Raw genomic sequence first — 19045 nt, 5'->3', positions numbered from 1 at the left:
AAATGTTTGTCACAAAAAGCAACACAAGCACCTCTCCTGAGCATGACCACTCATTCTCCTGAGAAATATGAAGCTCCTCTGTCATATTGTGGTGGCAGCATCTCAAACACGTTTCCTCTCATCTCTTCTAACCTAGGGCTATCAGGAATAACTAGAAGACTGCAGCTGTAGCTCTGCATTGACTGAGACAACTCTAGCAAAGCAATTATAACTTTGTGCATTCAGCTGCTTAAATGATCTCCACAACAAAGGTTGAATTGTCTCTTGCAAGAAGAGATTCCTCCCTACAAACAAAGTGTTATTAGAAAGCAAAAGGTTACCAGCAGGGAAGTTTTGCTCCTAAAGCATCAGGGAAAAGATCATTTTGGGCTTCCTAGCAAAAGCTGGATCCCCTCCAAGGGATTTGAACTCATCTTCAGTGTGTCGTGTGGTGGAAAAGAATTGCTGCCATCAGCAGTGCTGGCAGTGGGAATTCTGCCTGCCTGTCCTGTCATCTCAGGCTTCAACAGCTCCTGAACAGCTCCTGGTACTTACCCAGCAGTCAAGGAGGCTCTGTGGTGATGTGGTTTAAATTTCCAGGCATTTCCAGGTCCTGCTTCTCTGGAGAGCCATTACAGCTGTCAGCAAACCAGCCAAAAGGAGCTCAGACCTCCCCACATGGTCCTGCACCTCCAGTGTTCCACAAGGATGAGGTGGGATTAGTATCCCTTCTCAGGAATTTCCTGCTGAAACTTTCATTTGAATCTGCCTATTAACACCCTTTCTTGTTTTCTTCCAATAAGATATTCTAAGCCATGGATATTTCAGGGAGCTTTGATACCACTGTGACTATGCCAAGCCTTTTTGCTCAAAGCCCCACCATCCCTTCTCAGAATTTCAGAATGGATTGCATTATATAAATAGCATAAATAGCTTTCTATATTGACTCTGTTACATGTTGCTCTTGAAAGATTGAGACTGGCTCTCTTGGAGTGAAAATTTTTTATCCTCTCCTAGCTTCCAAAGCACAACACATTAGAAATTATTTCCTAACCTGATGGCAGTATCAGGCACCAAGCTGGGTTTGTGAGATATTATGGAGGTTGAACAGGACCTGGAGGGTTGTGTCCTTCACAAGTAAACCTCCCTATCACCCACCCAGGCAGAGCACAATTAGTAGGAGCTGTTATCTTATGTGGTCTCTGAGATTTTAAGTCTCTCTTCATTGAATAAATCTGGCTTCCTTACCTGGGATCCTGACTTCATGATGGGCACAGGCTTTGCCTTCCTCTTTTGTGCCTGCAGGAGCTCTAAGAATGCTCACAGGTTTGCAGCAGCTGAAGCAATTTATCTGTTTAAAAAGTTGCTTTTCTGGCACACACTGAACATGAATGAGATGCATGCAGGCAACAGTATTCTGAGGAGGTTTTCAGACATGTTGCAGGGATCACTCAGTCTTTATCCTACTGAATTTTTACTTGGGTTCTAGAACCTTCTCTTTCTTGGCCTCTTCTGCTCTTTAGCATCTCTGTTGCCTTTTTAAATATAGTGACATCAAAAGAAAGAAACACCCCAAGAGTTCTCATTGCACTCATCCCCCCAAGTGTCTTTACACAGGTGCATCCTGCCTCAGATATTTCTTTTCCCACTCAGCCTGCATGTTTCCTTCTGTATCACTCTAAATATTGGACTTGTGATTTATACTCCAAATCCCTTTTCTGTACAAGGGAAATGTTCAGAACATCATCTCTGACTGATCTCCCTGTGGACCTTTCCCAGTCAGTTTGTTCATGCTACTCACACCCCAAAAGAGATGAGGAGGATGGAAGGCTTGAAGTTCCTTTGCAGGTTAAACCCCACTCTGCAAATTAAACATCACAGCCAAGAGTGCTTTCTGCTCTGTGGTATAGCTTCTCCAATAGCTCTTTCAGAAACATTAAACAGGTGAGGATTTGTTTTTCCATGTTGTTCTGAGATCTTAGAGATTAAATCTTTCCCACTTCAGATGGGCAATAGACACTGGGTTTAATTGCAAGTACTTCTCACCATGCCTCCACCTCTGGGAGCTGTGAGAACTACATTCTCAGGTGCCAGTTGCCTGTCCTTGTCCTAAAACTGGCATTCCCACATCACTGGCAAGACTGAAGACTCTTGGATAATCTAGCAGAAGCTCTCTCAGCTGTAGAGTTCACAATGGCCACACTTAGAAGTTCCACTAAGGGGTTCTCAGGTACCTGGAGTGCAGGTGGTGGGATTTGTATCCTTTCTGAAACCTTTGTGGAGACCAAAAAATGGTTGATTACTCCCTCCCTGTGCACAAGCATAACAGGAATCTCAGCCCACAGTCCCACAGTCTGTACAAATCCCACCTGCCAGCATTAGCAGAACCTTTCCTGGGCTGCTTTTCAGCTTCTACCATCGGCAGGGATATAACTTGGTACATTTTTGACCACATGTTAAAACATAGCCCAGTTAGCTCAGGGAATGAGAGAAGAAATGACAATGAAGGCACAAAATCCCACAGCACCTCAAAAGGCTTCTTCAGCCTGCCAGTTACAGGTGCAGCAACACTGTCAGCCAGAAAGGATGGAGAACCCCAAAAATTTTTAGGTTTCCTTCACTTATTTTGAAGGGCTTTTGTGCCTTCTACCAGGAATGCAGCAAGCAGCAGAATAAGGGTCCTTCTCCTGTTAGAAAAGGTGATTTGCAGAACTAGAAAGAGGAAGGGGGATGGGACAGAGAAATGCTTTGCTGGAAAGATGTTTGCCTAGCAGCACAAAATCAAAATCTGTGCCCAACCTGTAAGAAATGTCTCTATGGGCACTGCTTCTTTATTTGGTATTCAAGCCAACTTTTGCCTGTATGTGATTTGAAAACACAAGAGCAAACGTGAAAGAGGAGGATAAAAGCTGACATTACCAAACCAATGAGTTAACCCAAATTATTGAGTTGGTGCATGTGAGTTTTTAAGTGCTCTCATTTGCCTGTACCACCAAACAGGCTGTGCATCCAAACTGCAGTTTTTCTTCAGATAATACAATGCCAGTTTGATTACTGCAGCATCTTTGGAGAGCAGGAGCATGCTGCAGGAGTCCTCCATGGCACTAGTGGGGAATTCTGACACTGAGAGAAGAAGAAATACATCAGTTCCCATTTTGTTAAAGTAGCAGACAGGTTTAGCATATGGTAGAGGTTAGGCCTGAAGGATTACATTACTATTGAACTGAAGGACTCCCAATAAAGACAGTTTTATTTAATTTGCAATTCTGTTCTTACACCCAAGGATACTTGCAGCCTTGGGTATATTTTAGAATTGCTCTCAGTATTGGAAATGGCCACAGAGATTAATCAAGGAATATCAGGCAGAGTGTCTGCAGCAATTTGACTCTTCAGGTGTGACCAAGGCTCGGCTCAGCTGAGCCTGGCCTCCAAGAACATATCCTTTGTGTCCCTAGGACTTTGCTGTGAGGTGGGTGAAGATAGAGCCAGCTCATTAGCTGCACCAACACACTTTCCACAGCTGGGGCTGGGTGTTGTAGGGCTGCCAAGAGCCAGTGGGACTCACCCAGAACTGTGTGTAAGGGGATATAAAAACAGAAAGTGCTGCTTTAGCACTGGGATATGATGGGTTTACCAATCAGATGGATGCACTAGAAGCTGGCTGGTCCCTGTGCAGACATGGCCTGGGTCTGAGCTGGAGAGCTGAATCAGCCCCAAACATTTTACCAGTTCAGTCTCTCACCACTGTTACTCGTGGTGGGAGGGGAGAGAGCCTACATCAAATTCAGTGGCAGCTGTACCTGGTTCTGCCACAGCCAGCCTTGATCCTGGGCATCCTAGGGAATAAGCCCAGCCTCTTGTGCATTTCTTTCAAATTCCCTTTTGCCCTCTTCTGCCATTTTGTTGCTCCTGTGTTAGCCAAGACCTAGTTGACTAGGGCTCTTGATTGGAGACTTATTACAGCTTATTTCTGTCTGCCTTTCTTTAAAGCCAGCTGAACATACCCAATGCTCTTCCTCTATGGTAAGACCGAAAATACAGACCACCCTCCCAGCTTCTGTGACACTCTTTCTAACACACTCCTTTTTTCTCTTCTCGTGGTCACAAGTTCTCTCTCCAAGCCCAGCCTAGTTATTTGTGCATGAAGCTGCCATGTCGTGTATTGGTGTGAGTCTGGTGTTCACATGAGCTGTGAATATGCTGCACATGTTTATCTCCTGTGCATCCTGAGCTTTCCTTCGGTCGAGTTAACTGTTGTTCTGCCTTCTAATGAGCCACCAAGAGAGAACTGGACCTGGTAAGATTTCTTGTTAGCCACAAACTGTGTGTCACTGCCAGTGTGACGCTGAATGAGTTTGCAGTGTCCAAGCCTGCAGAAAAGAAAGGGTTGGGATCATGAAACTCCTCTTCAATGAGGTGATTCATTAGAATATTTGAGTTTGTGTTTTGCACAAAAAAAAAAAAAAAAAAAAAAAAAAAAAGAGTAATGGTGCACAAAACCCTGCTGCCCTGGTGTGCATGGCAGTTCCCACGCCACCCCCACAGAGCTGCAGGAATTCCAGTTTCTGGATTTCCACCCTGCAGAACCTCCCTCCTCTGGCAAGGATATGCCTTCAAAAAGCTGGATGAAAGACAGGAGGAAGCTAGCAGGGTTACTCAAGCATCAGCTAATCCACATCCACCCAGTTTTAAAATGACTGTAATCATCTGAGGCATCACTGAGTTTTTGGCTAAGTGGTTTGATGCCAGCAAGTTGCAGATTTGCGTCAGGGAGGGATTTGTTCTGTTTTATCTGATGCTTAGATTTTTGCTCCAGGACACTAGGAGGGCAGAGATAAATTTCTGCCTCCAGTAGCTGCCTCCTCTCAGCAAGGAATGACAAAGGAATAGTAAAACCTCTGTCCAGAGCCATGTCCCAACTTGCTGCCACCTAAAGAGCCAGGACAACAAGAAGCACAGCAGGTAGAATAAGAAAACACTGATTTTTAAGTTACAACCACAGCAGGATTGCTGTCCACACAACCTCTAAATTTGAACCTCAGCTCTGTTATAGATGGTATTAGAGCTTGGCTCCTATAGGATTCCAAGAGTTATCTGACCTTACAGTTATCCTCTGGGACTGCAGTGCTGGGAGTACTCAGTGCCATGATTTTTGATGTCTTGAAGGCCACCCTCAGAGCAACTCCCTCCAATTCACTGACCACAGCCTGATGTCCAAGTAACCAAACAAGGATGATGTGAGGTGTAGGGAGCACTCAGGCTTTTCATTGTTTCCTTAATCTTTTCCACCCAGTTACTCCCTGGGCAGTGAGTGCCAGGCTTTGGTACAGACTGGAGGAAGGTACCTGGTGACAGACACACCACAGACAGACAGATAGATCTGTTTGATCCCAGAAACATCCACCCAGGCTGCCCCTGTGCCTTGGGTTTTATCAGAAGCAGGCAAGCTGTTTTCACTGCCCAGTGACAGGAAATCCAAAGGGTCTGTTCTCTCTTGGTTTACACAGTGGTGAGTAGTTAACAGCAGGGGTGATCTGCACTGTTTCTTCCTCCTAAATGTTGCTCTTTCTGGGGTGTTTAGACTCAAACTGCAGTCTTTGCAGCCTGGGTGGGGGCAGAGGGGGGGTTTCCATGCACTTTGCTGCACAGCAGGTCAAGTGGCAGGGTGACAGTGTTATCTCCCCCTGTGACAGGAGGTCACATTCCCACAGTGTTGCTGCCGGAAGGCACCAGCTCCACAGGCTTGGCACGGTATTTCAAGGGGTTAAAAAACTGGCAAAAGTGGCATTTTCTGTGCCCTTGAGCTAGGCAGTGAGTCCTCTGCCAAGGCCAGGTGAGCCTGCTGCTGCAGCAGCCTTCAGATGGATGCTGCCTTCACACATGTGAAGGCTGAGGAACGTCAGAGCTGGTTACAACCCCAGGGGAAAATGCTTAGGGACAAAGCAGATGCTGTGAGAAAAAAAACAGGCCAGAAGAAAGACTATTTTAAAATGCTCCACGCTTGAACAGTAGCAGCCAAGCCAAAATAAAATGTTTAAAAAAAAACAAAAGTCAGTGTGCAGACTGTGGGAAATACAAAGGGGTCATGAGAAATGAGGAAAGCCCAGCAGTGGGAGAGAGTGACCAGGGTCCAGCCTGCAGGAGCAGAGGGACAGCCAGGCTGGCAGTGACAGCCCACACTGTGTCCCCATGGGGTTTTGCATCCCAGGAGGAAATCTGGGACCTGCTGCTGTTTCCCAGCAGAGCAAGCTGCACGTGGCTGGTGCACAACACCAGATCCACCAGAACTGCTGGCTGAGGCTCTCACTGGGGTGAAACACTAGAGACAGGCCAAAAGGGAAAGTGTCCTTCTCCTCCAGGGCAAGGTCAAAGGGGAACTGCCTCTTTCCAATGTGAAGAGAGGTATTGGAGGGGTATAAGCACAACCTATCCCTAATCCCTGAAAGGCCAGGCAGACTGAAGGGAGAGGCTGATGTTGAGATTCCCTGTAGGTGGGGCTCCCTCTCCCCACCATGGGAGACAGGGCAGGCTGGAGCAGCCTTGCAGTGTCCCTGGGATGCCAGGCAGTGGAAGCCCAAGGAGCAGTACCAGGACAAGGAACAGTGCAGTGAGCCCTCGGCATAGCACCCTCTGTGGCCCAGGGCCCCCGTTGGTGTCGTGCTGTTGTAACCCCTGCCTCTGTGCCAATGGCTTCCAGAACGCAGAGGAAAACTCTCGCATCTCCATCACCTTCTTCCGACTGTTCCGCGTGATGCGCCTGGTGAAGCTGCTGAGCCGAGGGGAGGGCATCCGCACGCTGCTCTGGACCTTCATCAAGTCCTTCCAGGTATTCCTTCACTTATCCACAAGAAAAAACCTTTTGGTTTCCCTTGGTGGCCTCTAGGGGAGAGGTGTCACCCAGTGCTGCAGCTCAAAGGTGCCAAGGGGCAAGTGGCACAAATGAGTGTCCTGGTTTGGAGGACAGGTGTTTGCTGAGAAGAAACCTCTGTTTGAAATGGAGAATGTAAACCCCCTCCCTCCAAATTATTATAATTTTGAAATTAAGGGGCTCTCAGGAAAAGATATGGGGAATAGGAATAACAGTTTTTTACTAGGAAATTAAAATAGAAATACAGTATTACAAATAACAAACCCAAAACACTGCCAGAGTCAGAATCCAAGCGGACACCTGTCAGTCAGTCAGGGTGGTGGCAGCAGCCCCATTCAATGGTGGCTGCATCCTCCTGCAGTGGCAGATGTGGTTCAGCTGGAGCAGTGCTCCTGTAGAAGGTGCAGTTTTCCTTCAAAGGTCCAGTGATGATGTAGAAGGGTCTGGTTTTCCTCTGGAATCCAGTGGAAAAGGCTGCTCTGATGTTCCAAATCTCAGTTTTTCTCTGGGTAGGAAAGGCTTGGCTCCTCCCCCTGGCTGGAGCATCTCCCAGTGGGATGATGTAATTTTATCAGTCATGCACTGGGACTCAATGGCCATGAACAGGAGATATCTCCTGGAGGGAGGATGGGCTATGGGAAAGATAAAGAACACTGTCCCACCTGGTTTTAAAGAGGGCCTATTAGCAGAGAATAGTATAAGAGATTGCTTGAGACCCTCCTGAACAGCTTTAATAGTTCAGTTCAACTCAGTTACTGCCTGTCTGTAACCCTTCAATCCCATCTCTTTTTTTTTTTCCTTATTTGAACTGTATGTCATATGTGTAACTTTCAGTAAAATACACAGCTATGGGGAGAAGGCTGGGTCTCAATTAAGTTTCCTTTAAGCCTTGTTTTGAGAATTTCCACTGAGTATTAGAGGTGTGTGGCCTCCATACTTTCATCCAGGAAGAATTCACCTTTTTAGCCCTACTCTTTTCAGCTGGTAACAATGCCAAGTTATTAAATTGCTGCTGCTTTTTTTTTCCCCTGGAGACAGGTTGCATTTCAGTGGTAGGTAAAGTTCCAGAGTAGATAGGAGGAAGGGAAGGAGAACAGACTGAATAAGAATCATCACCTTTGGAGGGAAAAAACCACCACAGTTATTTGCTAGGAAAAAAACCTAGCCACAAATAGTAAAATGGCAGAGATGAAGCATAGCATATTCCTGCATTTTAAAAGTACTTGGCCTGGATTTACTGGACCAGCACAACTTGGATGTTAGCTGGCACATATCCAAAGGAAGTGGTAGGGAAACAAAGCACAGGAATACAAATGGTGGCCTAAACATGAGCAAATATGCAGAACACACCACTGGACAAAAGCACAAAGGAGTAACTTGTGCAACACACAAGTCTTGAAACAGCAACTACAAACCCCTCAGACTGAGGCTGTAAATGGTCAATAGCTTTTGTAATGACTAAATGGAAAAGGAACTGACCCACACTTTAAAAGTTAAGCCTCACCAGCACAACACAAGCTGGGACCCAAGCCTGCAGTGCTCTCTGCAGCTTCTGTCTCTTCTCAGCAGCACATGTGCACACAGGGATCAGCACAGACTTTTTCCAGTGCAGCTCTCAGTGGTCCCAGTAGCCAACCCAAGCTGATGCAAAGGACTCATTTTGCACACCCCCTGCCTGCCAGAGCACCTAACCCTGCACAGCAGGTTTCTGACATCCATATAATGACTTTTTCCATTGCTAGCAGAGTTGCCAACTTCCAGGCTGCTATTTGAGCAGTGCCACTGGGAACCATTTTGTTTGCATGCGTAGGAACGAGATTCCCTTGGCACAGCTCAGCCAGCACTGATGAAGGGGACAGAGTCACAATTTCCAGTTCCTGCTTCTCCTCCCCTTGCCCTGTGCCCCTTGAGCCTCTTTAGCAATAGCTTGCCCTGAGCTGAACTGGTCACAGAGAGGAGGGGATGGATGGGAAAGGGAGCACCTGGTACTTCCCTCCAGTGACCTTCAGACCTCTCCAACTGGAGAGTCACTTCAGGCAGGGTTGTAGGGTGCTGGGAGAAAGTAGGAAGGGAGGGATCTTCCACAGCAGGGGAGGAGGGAAAATAAGTTTAAAAAAAAAAAAAAGGGCTTGAAAAAGCCTTGAAAGCCTTTAGCCATTTATAACATGGAATTCTTTGCTCCAAGCCCCTCCTCTTGCAACTACCGGGAGGCTCCTTTGGTAGCTAAGAATAACCACTGTGCCTCTCCCAATCCAGCCACTCCCACTGCCAGAATGTGGGATCCCAGCAGACTTTGGCACAGTGTCCCCACATGCTTCCAGGAAGCATCTCTGCTCAGGCAGGGCAGCCTCATGAGCAATGAACTGCTGGAGCTGGATCCCATGGCCACTTCCATTGCCCTGGGCATGGCACGAAGCGCTGACGTACAGGCTGGGGCACTGGCCAGAGCGGTGGGAAAATGCTCAGCAGGGTTTCCATGTGCACAGACAGCACCAGGGTCAGCCTGGAGTGGGAGGAGAAGGAAGTGAGAGGGTGCTGAGGGCACGGCAGGGCCGTGGGAATCACAGGGATGAAGTGGTAACACCAGGGAAGGACAGAGACAGAGGAGGACAGAGACAGAATGGGGAATATGGAGAATCTGGAGAATATGGAGGTGGGGAGCTGAAGGAGCCATGGGCAACAAGGGGCAGGGATGAGCAGGAATATAAGTTAGTGAAGAGCAATGGACTGAGCAGAAGAACATGAAAAGGAAGTGAAGGAGCAGACAGACATGAGAGAAGACACCTCTCCATCCTCATTTGGATGGGAAAATCAGAGGTGCTGTCAGAAAACAGAAGTACTGTTAAGGTTATACACCTCAGGTCCTGTCTGGACACTATCCCAGGAGCCCTTAGGTATTGTGTGCATCAAGTCCCAATTAAATCATCACAAAATGTTTGGAGCCCAGTTTTGAGCTGGTGGTCTCTTCAGTGACACTGTGGGGTGAACATAACAATTTGTCTGGCCCCCTAAAAAGACAGAGGAATCTGTCCCGAGGCTCTAGATGATGATTACAGACATTGTCTAAAGGATTTGATTATTTTTTGCCATTTTAATATTCAGATCTCTTTGAGATTATTTATACAGATCTTACTCAAATCTCCATGGTGGCCAGTGAAAATATTCTCTCCATTTTTCCTGCAGGATTTAGTTGTGCTGAATTTAGGATCGCAGAAGGGTTTGGGTTGGAAAAGACATTAAAGATCACCTAGTTCCAACCACTCTGCCATGGGCAGGGACACCTTCCACTAGACTGGGTTATTCAGAGCTCCATCCAACCTTGAACACTCCCAGGAATGGAGCAGCTACAGCTTCTCTGGGCAACATGTTCATGCCTCACCACCCATATAGTGAAGAATTTTCTTCCTAATATTTAATCTAAACCTGTTCTCTTTCAGTTTAAAACCATCACCCTTTCTCCTATCACCACATGCCCTTTAAAAAAATCCCTCTATGTCTTTATTGTAGACTCCTTTTAGGTATTGGAAGGTACTCTAGAGTTTCTCTGGAACCTTCTCTTCTCCAGGCTGAACAACCCCAACCCTCTCAGCCTGTCTCCATAGCAGAGGTGCTGCAGCCCTCTGATAATGTTGGAGGCTCGTTATATTCTGTGAAATTGGGTGTTCAAAATCTGTGCTCACATTTTCAGAGTAAATGTGCCCACCCATTTCCTCTGAAGCAAGTTCTGAAAGCCTCTGGTCTGAGTGTTAGATATTTCAAAATACTCCTGCTCCAAAGCCTGAGCCTACAAAGTCCTGAGCCCTTGATTCCTGTCAGTGGTGGAGGAAAGCAGCAGCGCTCAGCACTTGGCTGGTTGCACTGACCTCTGCATATCAGGGCTCTGATATCAGCCCCTGAATTTCCTCCTCACTGGCACTCAGTGCATGGCAGACCATCAGGGACACCTAACACTGGACAGGAAAGCTGCTGATGCTGCTTTAGGCACTTGGGGCAGTACCAGCCATTACAGCATCTTTTACTTCACCAAACTGGATCCAGGCAAATATCACATTAGTGCCAGAGTAATGCTGGCTGTGAGAGCTTTCTCCTCCGGGAAAGCAGGTGTAGACACTGTTTTACCCTCTCTTTCCTGGTCAAGGGCGGGATGACAGGAAGGCAGCGGAGCTCCATCCATCCCCCATGGCACAGAGCGCAGCCTGCTGGGCTGGGCTGGGCTGGGCTGGGCTGGGCTGGGCTGGGCTGGGCTGGGCTGGGCTGGCAACCAATCCTGGGCCTGTAGAGGCATCTAGTGGCCACCTTCCCGCACTACAGAGCCTGGCTCTAGTATCCCAAAGCACAAACCAGGCAGAGACACAGCGCTCTCTTTTTTTTCCTTTCGTTTCCAGGCTCTCCCCTACGTGGCTCTTTTAATAGTGATGCTGTTCTTCATCTACGCTGTGATTGGGATGCAGGTAAGTGATGCTGAAAGAGCTTGGTTGTGTCTGCTAGAGCAGAACAGGCTGACAGGGTAACCAGATCCATGTGTGCTTGTGGGGGTTTACAGCAATGTTTTCACCCAGTAAGGTAAGAATGGCTGGAGATCATCATCTGACTAGGTGCTTCCAACAACAGCACAAAAAACCAAAAAAAAAAGCAAGCAAAGGAAAAAATATTGATCCATTTAATGGCAGAACACAATATGCAAACAGTAAAGAGACAATGCCTGCCTTCCACATTCTCGAAGGAATATCCACCAAGAATTGCTTGTTGGTTCAGTTTTTCAAGTGGGCTTATGGCCATGCTGCACTGAACAAACCAAAATGTTCTCTTGCATCTCTCTCACATTGGCATAACTTCCACAGAGTAAAGAGCAGCTTTTGATCTACACCCATGAAGGTAAATATGGCATCAGACCCAATGTACCAACACTCAGAGTTTCTCCAGGAAGCTGCATCAACACAACATCTTACTCAGCTTGCAAAATGTTCTTGGGATCATCCTGAGCATCCACCTGTGCAAGGAACTGCTGTTGCACAGACACCACTGAGGACAGCACGTGATACAGACACTCTGGGACAGTCCCAGCCTCATTTGCTCTGCTGCTTTTCAAGCTTCACTTCCCACTTGGGTGTTAATCAAAATTCTCAGACAAGTCAGCCATCTGAGGCCAGGGGCCACAGTGTAGAAGGGCATGGCATAATTGATTCCAGAGGTCTTCAAAAATGACAGGTTTCTTGGTTTCACAGAGACAACAGAACTGCTAATGAAATTCATCTGACCTCCGTCACCTTGATTTAATTTGTTTCCTGTTATTGTAATCACTTGTTTTCACAGACTCCATCTACGCTGCCCCACCATGAAATATAAAATTAATGTCTTCTTGAATTATCACAGGTTATCTCAGTAGCCCCAGTAATCACAGCTGTCATTTACTAAGCTCATACTGTAAACTTGTAATTTTGCCTTTAAGATGGCCAAGATCTTACAGAATTATCTGTGCTATACATAAAATCACCTCAGAGTATTCAGCTGATATTATAACACTGAACAAAGCATTGTAAGTGGCTTCCAAGCAGCCACACAGATGGGGTCTAGACTGATCAGGGCACTGCCAGGGCCAGATGCTTTATTCTATAACTCTACTCTTTTTCCTAACAGCTAAGTTATCTATTTAACCCTTGCCTTACAATCAAGCCTCTGTTTAAATCATCTCAGCAGCCTGAAGACCGTGCATCTGTCTTCCCATAAGAAAAGCAACTTTTTTTTTCATTTTCCCTGTTTGCCCAGAGCCCACAGACCAGTGATTATCCCTTTTTGTCCAAATGGCATCTGAGACATTTTGTGTGCAGCTCCCTTGAACATGCTGACACATAGAGTTCCCTCACACATAGGAAGGAAAATCATCTCTCACTCCATTAAGCAGCTACCACGAAAGCCTGGATGTACCAGACCTGATGAAAACATCAGAATTTCCCATATAAAGCAGACCTACTACTTTATGTCAGCAACTGCCACGACTTGGAGCGTGGTGATGTTCAAGCCTCACTACCTGATGTGCTCAAGTGGAAAAAATCCAAGTTGATGCTGATGGATGAAGCCACTCATACTATGGCCCAGGAGGCACAGATTTGGAGGAACCTCCACTTTCAGCTCCTCCTAAAGCAAAACACCCACAGCAGCTGCTGCAGGGTCCAAAGGAAGATCATCATGGGATGCTGCCTTACCTACAGTTGCCTGAAATGAAAAATATGGGTTGCCTCAGTTCAAGCTTGCTGCAGCTGGGGCTGTCAGTGCTGCCTGTGGTGTGGGGCTGGCCACATGTGAAAACTGCCATGTGTGACCCTCCCTCCTGTCTGTCCCACCATTGTCCCCCTGCTCCTCTCCACCTCGTTGTTTCTCTTGGGTTGTTAATTATCAGTGACATTTCCTTGAGGAGAAGCTTGGTGTTCTCAGAGATGCTGCTTGTTTTGGCTGCAGAGAGATTACAGCTCCTGTAGAGACCTCTGCCACGTTGTTATCAATGGGGAATAAATAGTCCTGGCAATGCTGTGCAGAGGCTTTTCTGCCACACATGGTTTGTTAACTCAGTCCCACTGCCTGAAAGTACCACAGCTATCCAAGGCTTTTTTAAAGAAGGCTGAAATTGCTGCACTGGGGACTTCACACCCTAAAAAGGTTTGCTGATGACTGTAGGCTCCATGCCATGGATGGATGAACCAATTGGGGTAGGGAAGAAGCTCCAGAACATCCTTGTCTGGGCAGATCTGGTCATCATCTTCATTCTGAGAGGACCCCTGAAACACCTGCTGGTGACAAGCATCACTACAGAAAGGCAGGAAATTGGACAATTCCAGATCCAAGGCAATGTATTTACATTGTTTTGTGAAGATCCAAGTCCCCCCACAGAGATGGAAGCTCAAGGCTTTGCTGCTGCTGGGCTTTTGCTGTAATTTCCTCCTGGTGAAGATAGATAAGCAATGAAGGAAGGAGCCTTTTCTTCTCTCTTACTGATTTCTTTCAGCTGGACTCCCTTCCCAATTGAGTGCCTGTTAAAACAAGGCCCCACATCATGTATTCAGGGTATGAATAAGGAAGGACACCTTGATGCTTCTTATTGCAAAATTATTGCTTTTTCTGATGATTAAGCAGAAGCCAGGGAAGCAACATATAAAAGACAAGATATAAAAGACACCCAGAAAAGTTTATTTTAATAGAAGAGCAGATTCCATTAAATATCAGAGTCAGGGTGAGGCCAATAGCTGTGGGTGATAAGAGGTTTGGGGATTTTGCAGGGCTAATCTGACAAGACCTCTGCTCCCCTCCAGGTGTTTGGTAAAATCGCGCTGAACGACACCACAGAAATCAACCGCAACAACAACTTCCAGACCTTCCCCCAGGCTGTGCTGCTGCTGTTCAGGTGGGTGCATGACAGCTCTGGCTTGTGTCAGCCTGGGAGCACGATTCCTCTGCTCTCAGGCATGGCTTATCTCCCTCTCCCTGTCATGTTCCTGAGGTGAGCAGTGATGTGTTGTCCTGGGAATTGTGTCAGATGGAATGGCCATTAAGTACCCCAGCAGCTCACCCTGGTGACACTCAGTACTGGGGAGGGAGACAAATCCTCCTACACAGAAAGAAGGTAGCCAGTTTTCACTGCTTTCCAAAATTGATAAGCATCAAAAACTTCTTTGGTTCAAATCTGGCCAGGGTGACTTCTAGCAGGGCTGAACTCGTGCTTAGGTATGGCCATGCCCAGCTCAGCTTAGCACATCATCCTTCTCCAGCTGGGACCAGGGAGGGAAGTTGGCACAAATTCAACACTGTCATAATTTTGAAGGACTTTTTTAGGTGCAATCCAGAGCCATGCCACACAGACATCCATGGTTCTGGTTGGAATGTGAGAGCCCCACACCCACAGCAGCCAAAGCCAGTCAGAAATGGTCCACTGATGAAGCCAAACAGAACAGCAGGATGTGTAGGGGATGTCAAAGTCATTGGTCTAACCTGCTCTTAATTGACCTCAGTGGCAAATTCCCATAAATGCTCGTGGGATCAGGAACAGGTTGCTAATGTGCCAGTGCCTGTCACATCCAAGGTCACTGCCATCTTCCCCTGCCCTTTGCCTTGCCCAGGTGTGCCACAGGTGAGGCCTGGCAGGAAATCATGCTGGCATGTCTCCCAGACAAGAAGTGTGACCCCGAGTCGGAGCCGGCCAACTCCACGGAGGCCGATCACTCCTGCGGCAGCAGCTTCGCCGTCTTCTACTTCATCAGCTTCTACATGCTCTGTGCCTTCCTGGTGAGTCCATCCATCCCAAACCTTCCTGGTGAGCCCATCCAAACCTTCCTGGTGAGCCCATCCAAACCTTCCTGGTGAGCCCACCCAAACCTTCCTGGTGAGCCCACCCAAACCTTCCCTGCTGAGTCCATCCATCCCAAGCCTTCCTGCTGAATCTACCCATACCAAGCCTCCCCTGGTGAGTGAATCCATCCCAAACCTCCCTGCTGAGTGAGCCCACCCAAACCTTCCCTGCTGAGTCCATCCATCCCAAACCTTCCTGCTGAGTGCACCCAACCCAAACCTTCCCACTGGCAGGCTGAGCCTCTGCTTCCCCAGCTGTCTGCAGTGCACAGGGCAATAATGATCTCAAAGAGGGGACATCTCCCCAAATCAGCACCCTTTCAGTGACAACACCCCTTCCCTGCCTCCCTCCAGCCCTGCTTCCAATCCCAATCCTTTGTGCAAAGGAGCACTCTTCCTTCCTCCCCCTCAATGAGAAAACCAAATTAGTGTGCTGTGGGCTGTGCTGAGGCTAGCAACGCCTCAGCCACACTTCCCACCTTCCCTCCTACCTTCCTTCTGCCTGCTGAGCGGGTTTGTCCTCCCCTGCCAGCAGCAATGACTGTGAGAATACACATTTCCCACTTGCATCTGCTCTGTGCTGGCAATGCAGCACTGCTCAGAGGGACAGCACATGCTCTGCAGCTGGCAGCAGTGCCCAAAATCCTCCCAGGGAACAGCAGCAGCATTTTAAAAGTTTTGCTCTTGGGCCAGAAGAAAGGACTTTTATCTCAGCCTCACTGCCTATCAAAGATAAATCCCACCCCATTCTGCCAGGCAAAGACAGGTAAATAATGAGCCATGACAGCACATCTAAGAATTCAGCAAAATTGTGCCTCATCCATTTAGTAGGGAAGAGAAAAATGCAACCAGTTGAGAATATTTCATCTCTGGGCTCTTCCCATTTAAAATAGGGGGCTGGCTTGGGGGAATAAAGAAGGTAATCCCAATGGCTTCCTAGTTTTGTGAGTCCAAATCCAGACCTTAAATGGAGAGCCTGGTAAAATTTGCTGTTCCTTGCCTCATCCATCACATAATCTCTGTCTTTGTTTGCAGATCATCAATCTTTTTGTAGCTGTTATAATGGATAACTTCGATTACCTGACACGGGACTGGTCCATTTTAGGACCACACCACCTGGATGAGTTTAAAAGGATCTGGGCAGAGTATGACCCTGAAGCCAAGTAAGTAACCCAGCCTGGATATCAGAGCTCCTTGGGAGAACAGGCCCATTATTTTCTCTTCTCTAGACTCAGTGCAGTAAGTGCTGTGTTCCTCCTGCAGGAACATCTTTTTTTTTTTTTTTCTTTATTTCTTTTTTTTTTGTACATAATCCTAAAATAGAACTACTGCTGGTGAATCCAAGCCAAAAGTGCAAAGAAACTCACAGATACCTCAGCATTTAGGCTGCACTGTTAAGTTTCAGGCCATTGCTTTACTTTCTATGAGGGAAATATAGACTTAGTGAGGGGCAGTAGGAGATGGAGAAAAGGTGATTACAGGCTTGGTTTATTATTGTATTTCCTTGGGATATTGAGCTGTGACTCTTCTGTTTGATTTTGTGCTGACAGCAGAGCTGCTGTGCTCAAATGTCTATTTTTTTCATGTGTCATATATGGCCATCACCTGTACATTCACATGGCTGCATTACATTGTCTGCAGGGTTATTCACAGCAAAAGACTTGCAGGGATTTAAAGTTGCACCACAACAACTCACACGAGGGTTTAACTGACATTCAGCATTGTATGTTCTGTTTGACACATGCTTAAGCTTAAAGAGCATTTAGATCCCTGTGGTGTTACTGTACAGTTGACAATTGTGATTGCAAAGCCCCCTTCATAATGCAAAAGCCATGGAAGGAGATTTGGGTGTAAACTAAATGCAGATCTCTTTAGGAGGCCTAGTGTCCAGATTAGTTCTGGCCTATGTGGATGTGTCACAGTATAAGAGTGATATATCAATTTAAACACTTCTTCCAGTTCATGGTAACTTCCCAGGCTGGGAACTTTTAATATGGATGGGGAGCAAGCACAGACTTGTAATAAATACACCATTTATTAACAAAGCAGATGCTGCTGTTTGTGCTTGTTTGAGGGCTAGACTGCAGTGGCTGAAGCTGTATAATAGATGGCCACTCAGTCCAGATGGCATCCTGTTCCTCCCTGATTATAAATGGGAAGCCCTTTTATTTCTCTTCCCCATCCACATACCATGCTCCTCCTCTGGCTCTGGAAACTTCCCTCTCTCCATGAGAGAATTCTTCTTTTGAGATGCCATTTACCAAACATAAGAGAAGCCCAACTGCTGCTGTGGAGGAAGTTCAGTACTTTGTTTTTTGCTCACTGTAGTGACAGCCCACAGCATAAACAATTATTGAAAGAGAGTGGCCTGGGGCTGTTTATGTGGGAGGTAAACCACAAGGAAATACACCCTTTACACCTCTCTGCCTCAGCCCAGCAAGTAAATAAGTAGATACTTATTTTGAGCAGCTCAGTGATGGGAAAAGAACCCCAAATTTGCTGTTCATGTGCTAAGAAACTTCAACATTGAAAAGGCTGAGGTCAATTCTTGCTAGCCTTGACTCGAGTATGACCAACAGCTGGAATTTCTGCAGAAGCAGAAGTTACATGAGGGCTGGGCAAATCCTGCACCAAATGCACATACTTTAAGCTATGCCTGGGCTGGAGAAACCTTAGTGACACTTGTCCCTGGCCAGGATGAGCCCTGACTGTGCTTTGTTCCTAGGGGCCGGATCAAGCACCTGGACGTGGTGACGCTGCTGCGGCGCATCCAGCCCCCGCTGGGCTTCGGGAAGCTCTGTCCTCACAGGGTGGCTTGCAAAGTAAGGAACAGCTCAGGACAGGCTGGGATCAGAGCAGCTGAACCACAGAATTAGCCAGAGAATAATACACAATGGTTTGGCACCTTAAAGGCCATCTAACTCCAACCCCCATGCTTGGGCAGGGCTGCCTTCCACCACACATCTGCTCGCACTGTCCAACACCCATCTCAAAACAGGAGAGATGGAAATAGCAGGGCATTCTCATTGTGTAGCCAATCCACAGGCCATGGATATTCACAGAGAGGGTTGGCAGGTCTGGAGGGTGTCACAAGTTCTTGAGGAAGAGCATTCTTCAGTCAGTGTGTGGCAGTGTGACTTGTCTTTCCTCTGCTCATCCCACAGCGCCTTGTCTCCATGAATATGCCACTGAACAGCGATGGGACTGTCATGTTCAATGCCACTCTCTTTGCATTGGTCAGAACAGCCCTGAGGATCAAGACAGAAGGTAAGAAGCTTGCTGACTGCAAGGATACAAAGGTGTTCATGCCAAGGTGTCCTGAGCTGGAGTAAACCAACAGGAACAGCTTGTTTAATATGATCCAAATTACTCCTGTGCAGCACATGGGACAAAAAGCTATGTAAAGAGGTTTGGAGGAACAATATCTTCTAGGGAAAGCAGTGTTTCCCACTACCTAGGAAGCCAGTATCATCTCAAATTACTGATCACATCCTTCACAGTGGTCTGAAAGTTTAAAGTTTTAGATCTATGTCTGCTCACACAGGAATTAGGAGAACAAAGGGCAAAGAAGCCTCCTCTTTGTATCCCATCTGCAGAACTGAGCCACTTCTTGACTGCTGTTGTCACTGATCTTCCAGTCCAAGGGAGAAAAAAGAGCTTGGACTCTCACAAAAACTCCTCCTGTGCTCCCATTAGCATGAGTGAGCATTACATTGTAGTAACTGGTGGTGTAAAGAGAGATGAGAAGAGACTGTTAATAGCTTTGCATAGACAGCAGGTATATTTGAGGAAAACAGACAAGATTTGGGGCTCAGCTTGTCCTCTTTGTTGCACTCTGTCACCTGCTGTAATGAAAGATAT

At 47.0% G+C, this 19045-nt stretch overlaps 1 protein-coding gene across 23 annotated transcripts in view; it reads left to right on the top strand.

The window, feature by feature from the left end:
• Positions 1 to 19045, top strand: part of LOC306801814 (voltage-dependent L-type calcium channel subunit alpha-1C) — a gene marked incomplete at its 5' end in the record, with an annotated part of 131406 nt that overhangs the window by 93639 nt on the left and 18722 nt on the right. For 17 of the 23 annotated variants that reach the window (XM_079305205.1, XM_079305204.1, XM_079305208.1 and 14 more), the window contains 8 exons: positions 3970 to 4002; positions 6677 to 6805; positions 11233 to 11298; positions 14152 to 14243; positions 14956 to 15121; positions 16220 to 16347; positions 17910 to 18006; positions 18349 to 18451. In XM_079305205.1, the coding sequence (XP_079161331.1) occupies positions 3970 to 4002; positions 6677 to 6805; positions 11233 to 11298; positions 14152 to 14243; positions 14956 to 15121; positions 16220 to 16347; positions 17910 to 18006; positions 18349 to 18451 (814 nt within the window). The remainder of the gene's footprint in view (positions 1 to 3969; positions 4003 to 6676; positions 6806 to 11232; positions 11299 to 14151; positions 14244 to 14955; positions 15122 to 16219; positions 16348 to 17909; positions 18007 to 18348; positions 18452 to 19045) is intronic. The other 6 variants (XM_079305206.1, XM_079305213.1, XM_079305211.1 and 3 more) reach the window with 1 other exon arrangement.

This window comes from Erithacus rubecula (genome assembly GCF_903797595.1).
Source record: "Erithacus rubecula genome assembly, chromosome: 4".
In the NCBI taxonomy this organism is placed as follows: Eukaryota; Metazoa; Chordata; class Aves; order Passeriformes; family Muscicapidae; genus Erithacus; species Erithacus rubecula.
Note: the sequence above shows the minus strand (reverse complement) of the source record. Positions and strands in the feature narration are given on the sequence as shown.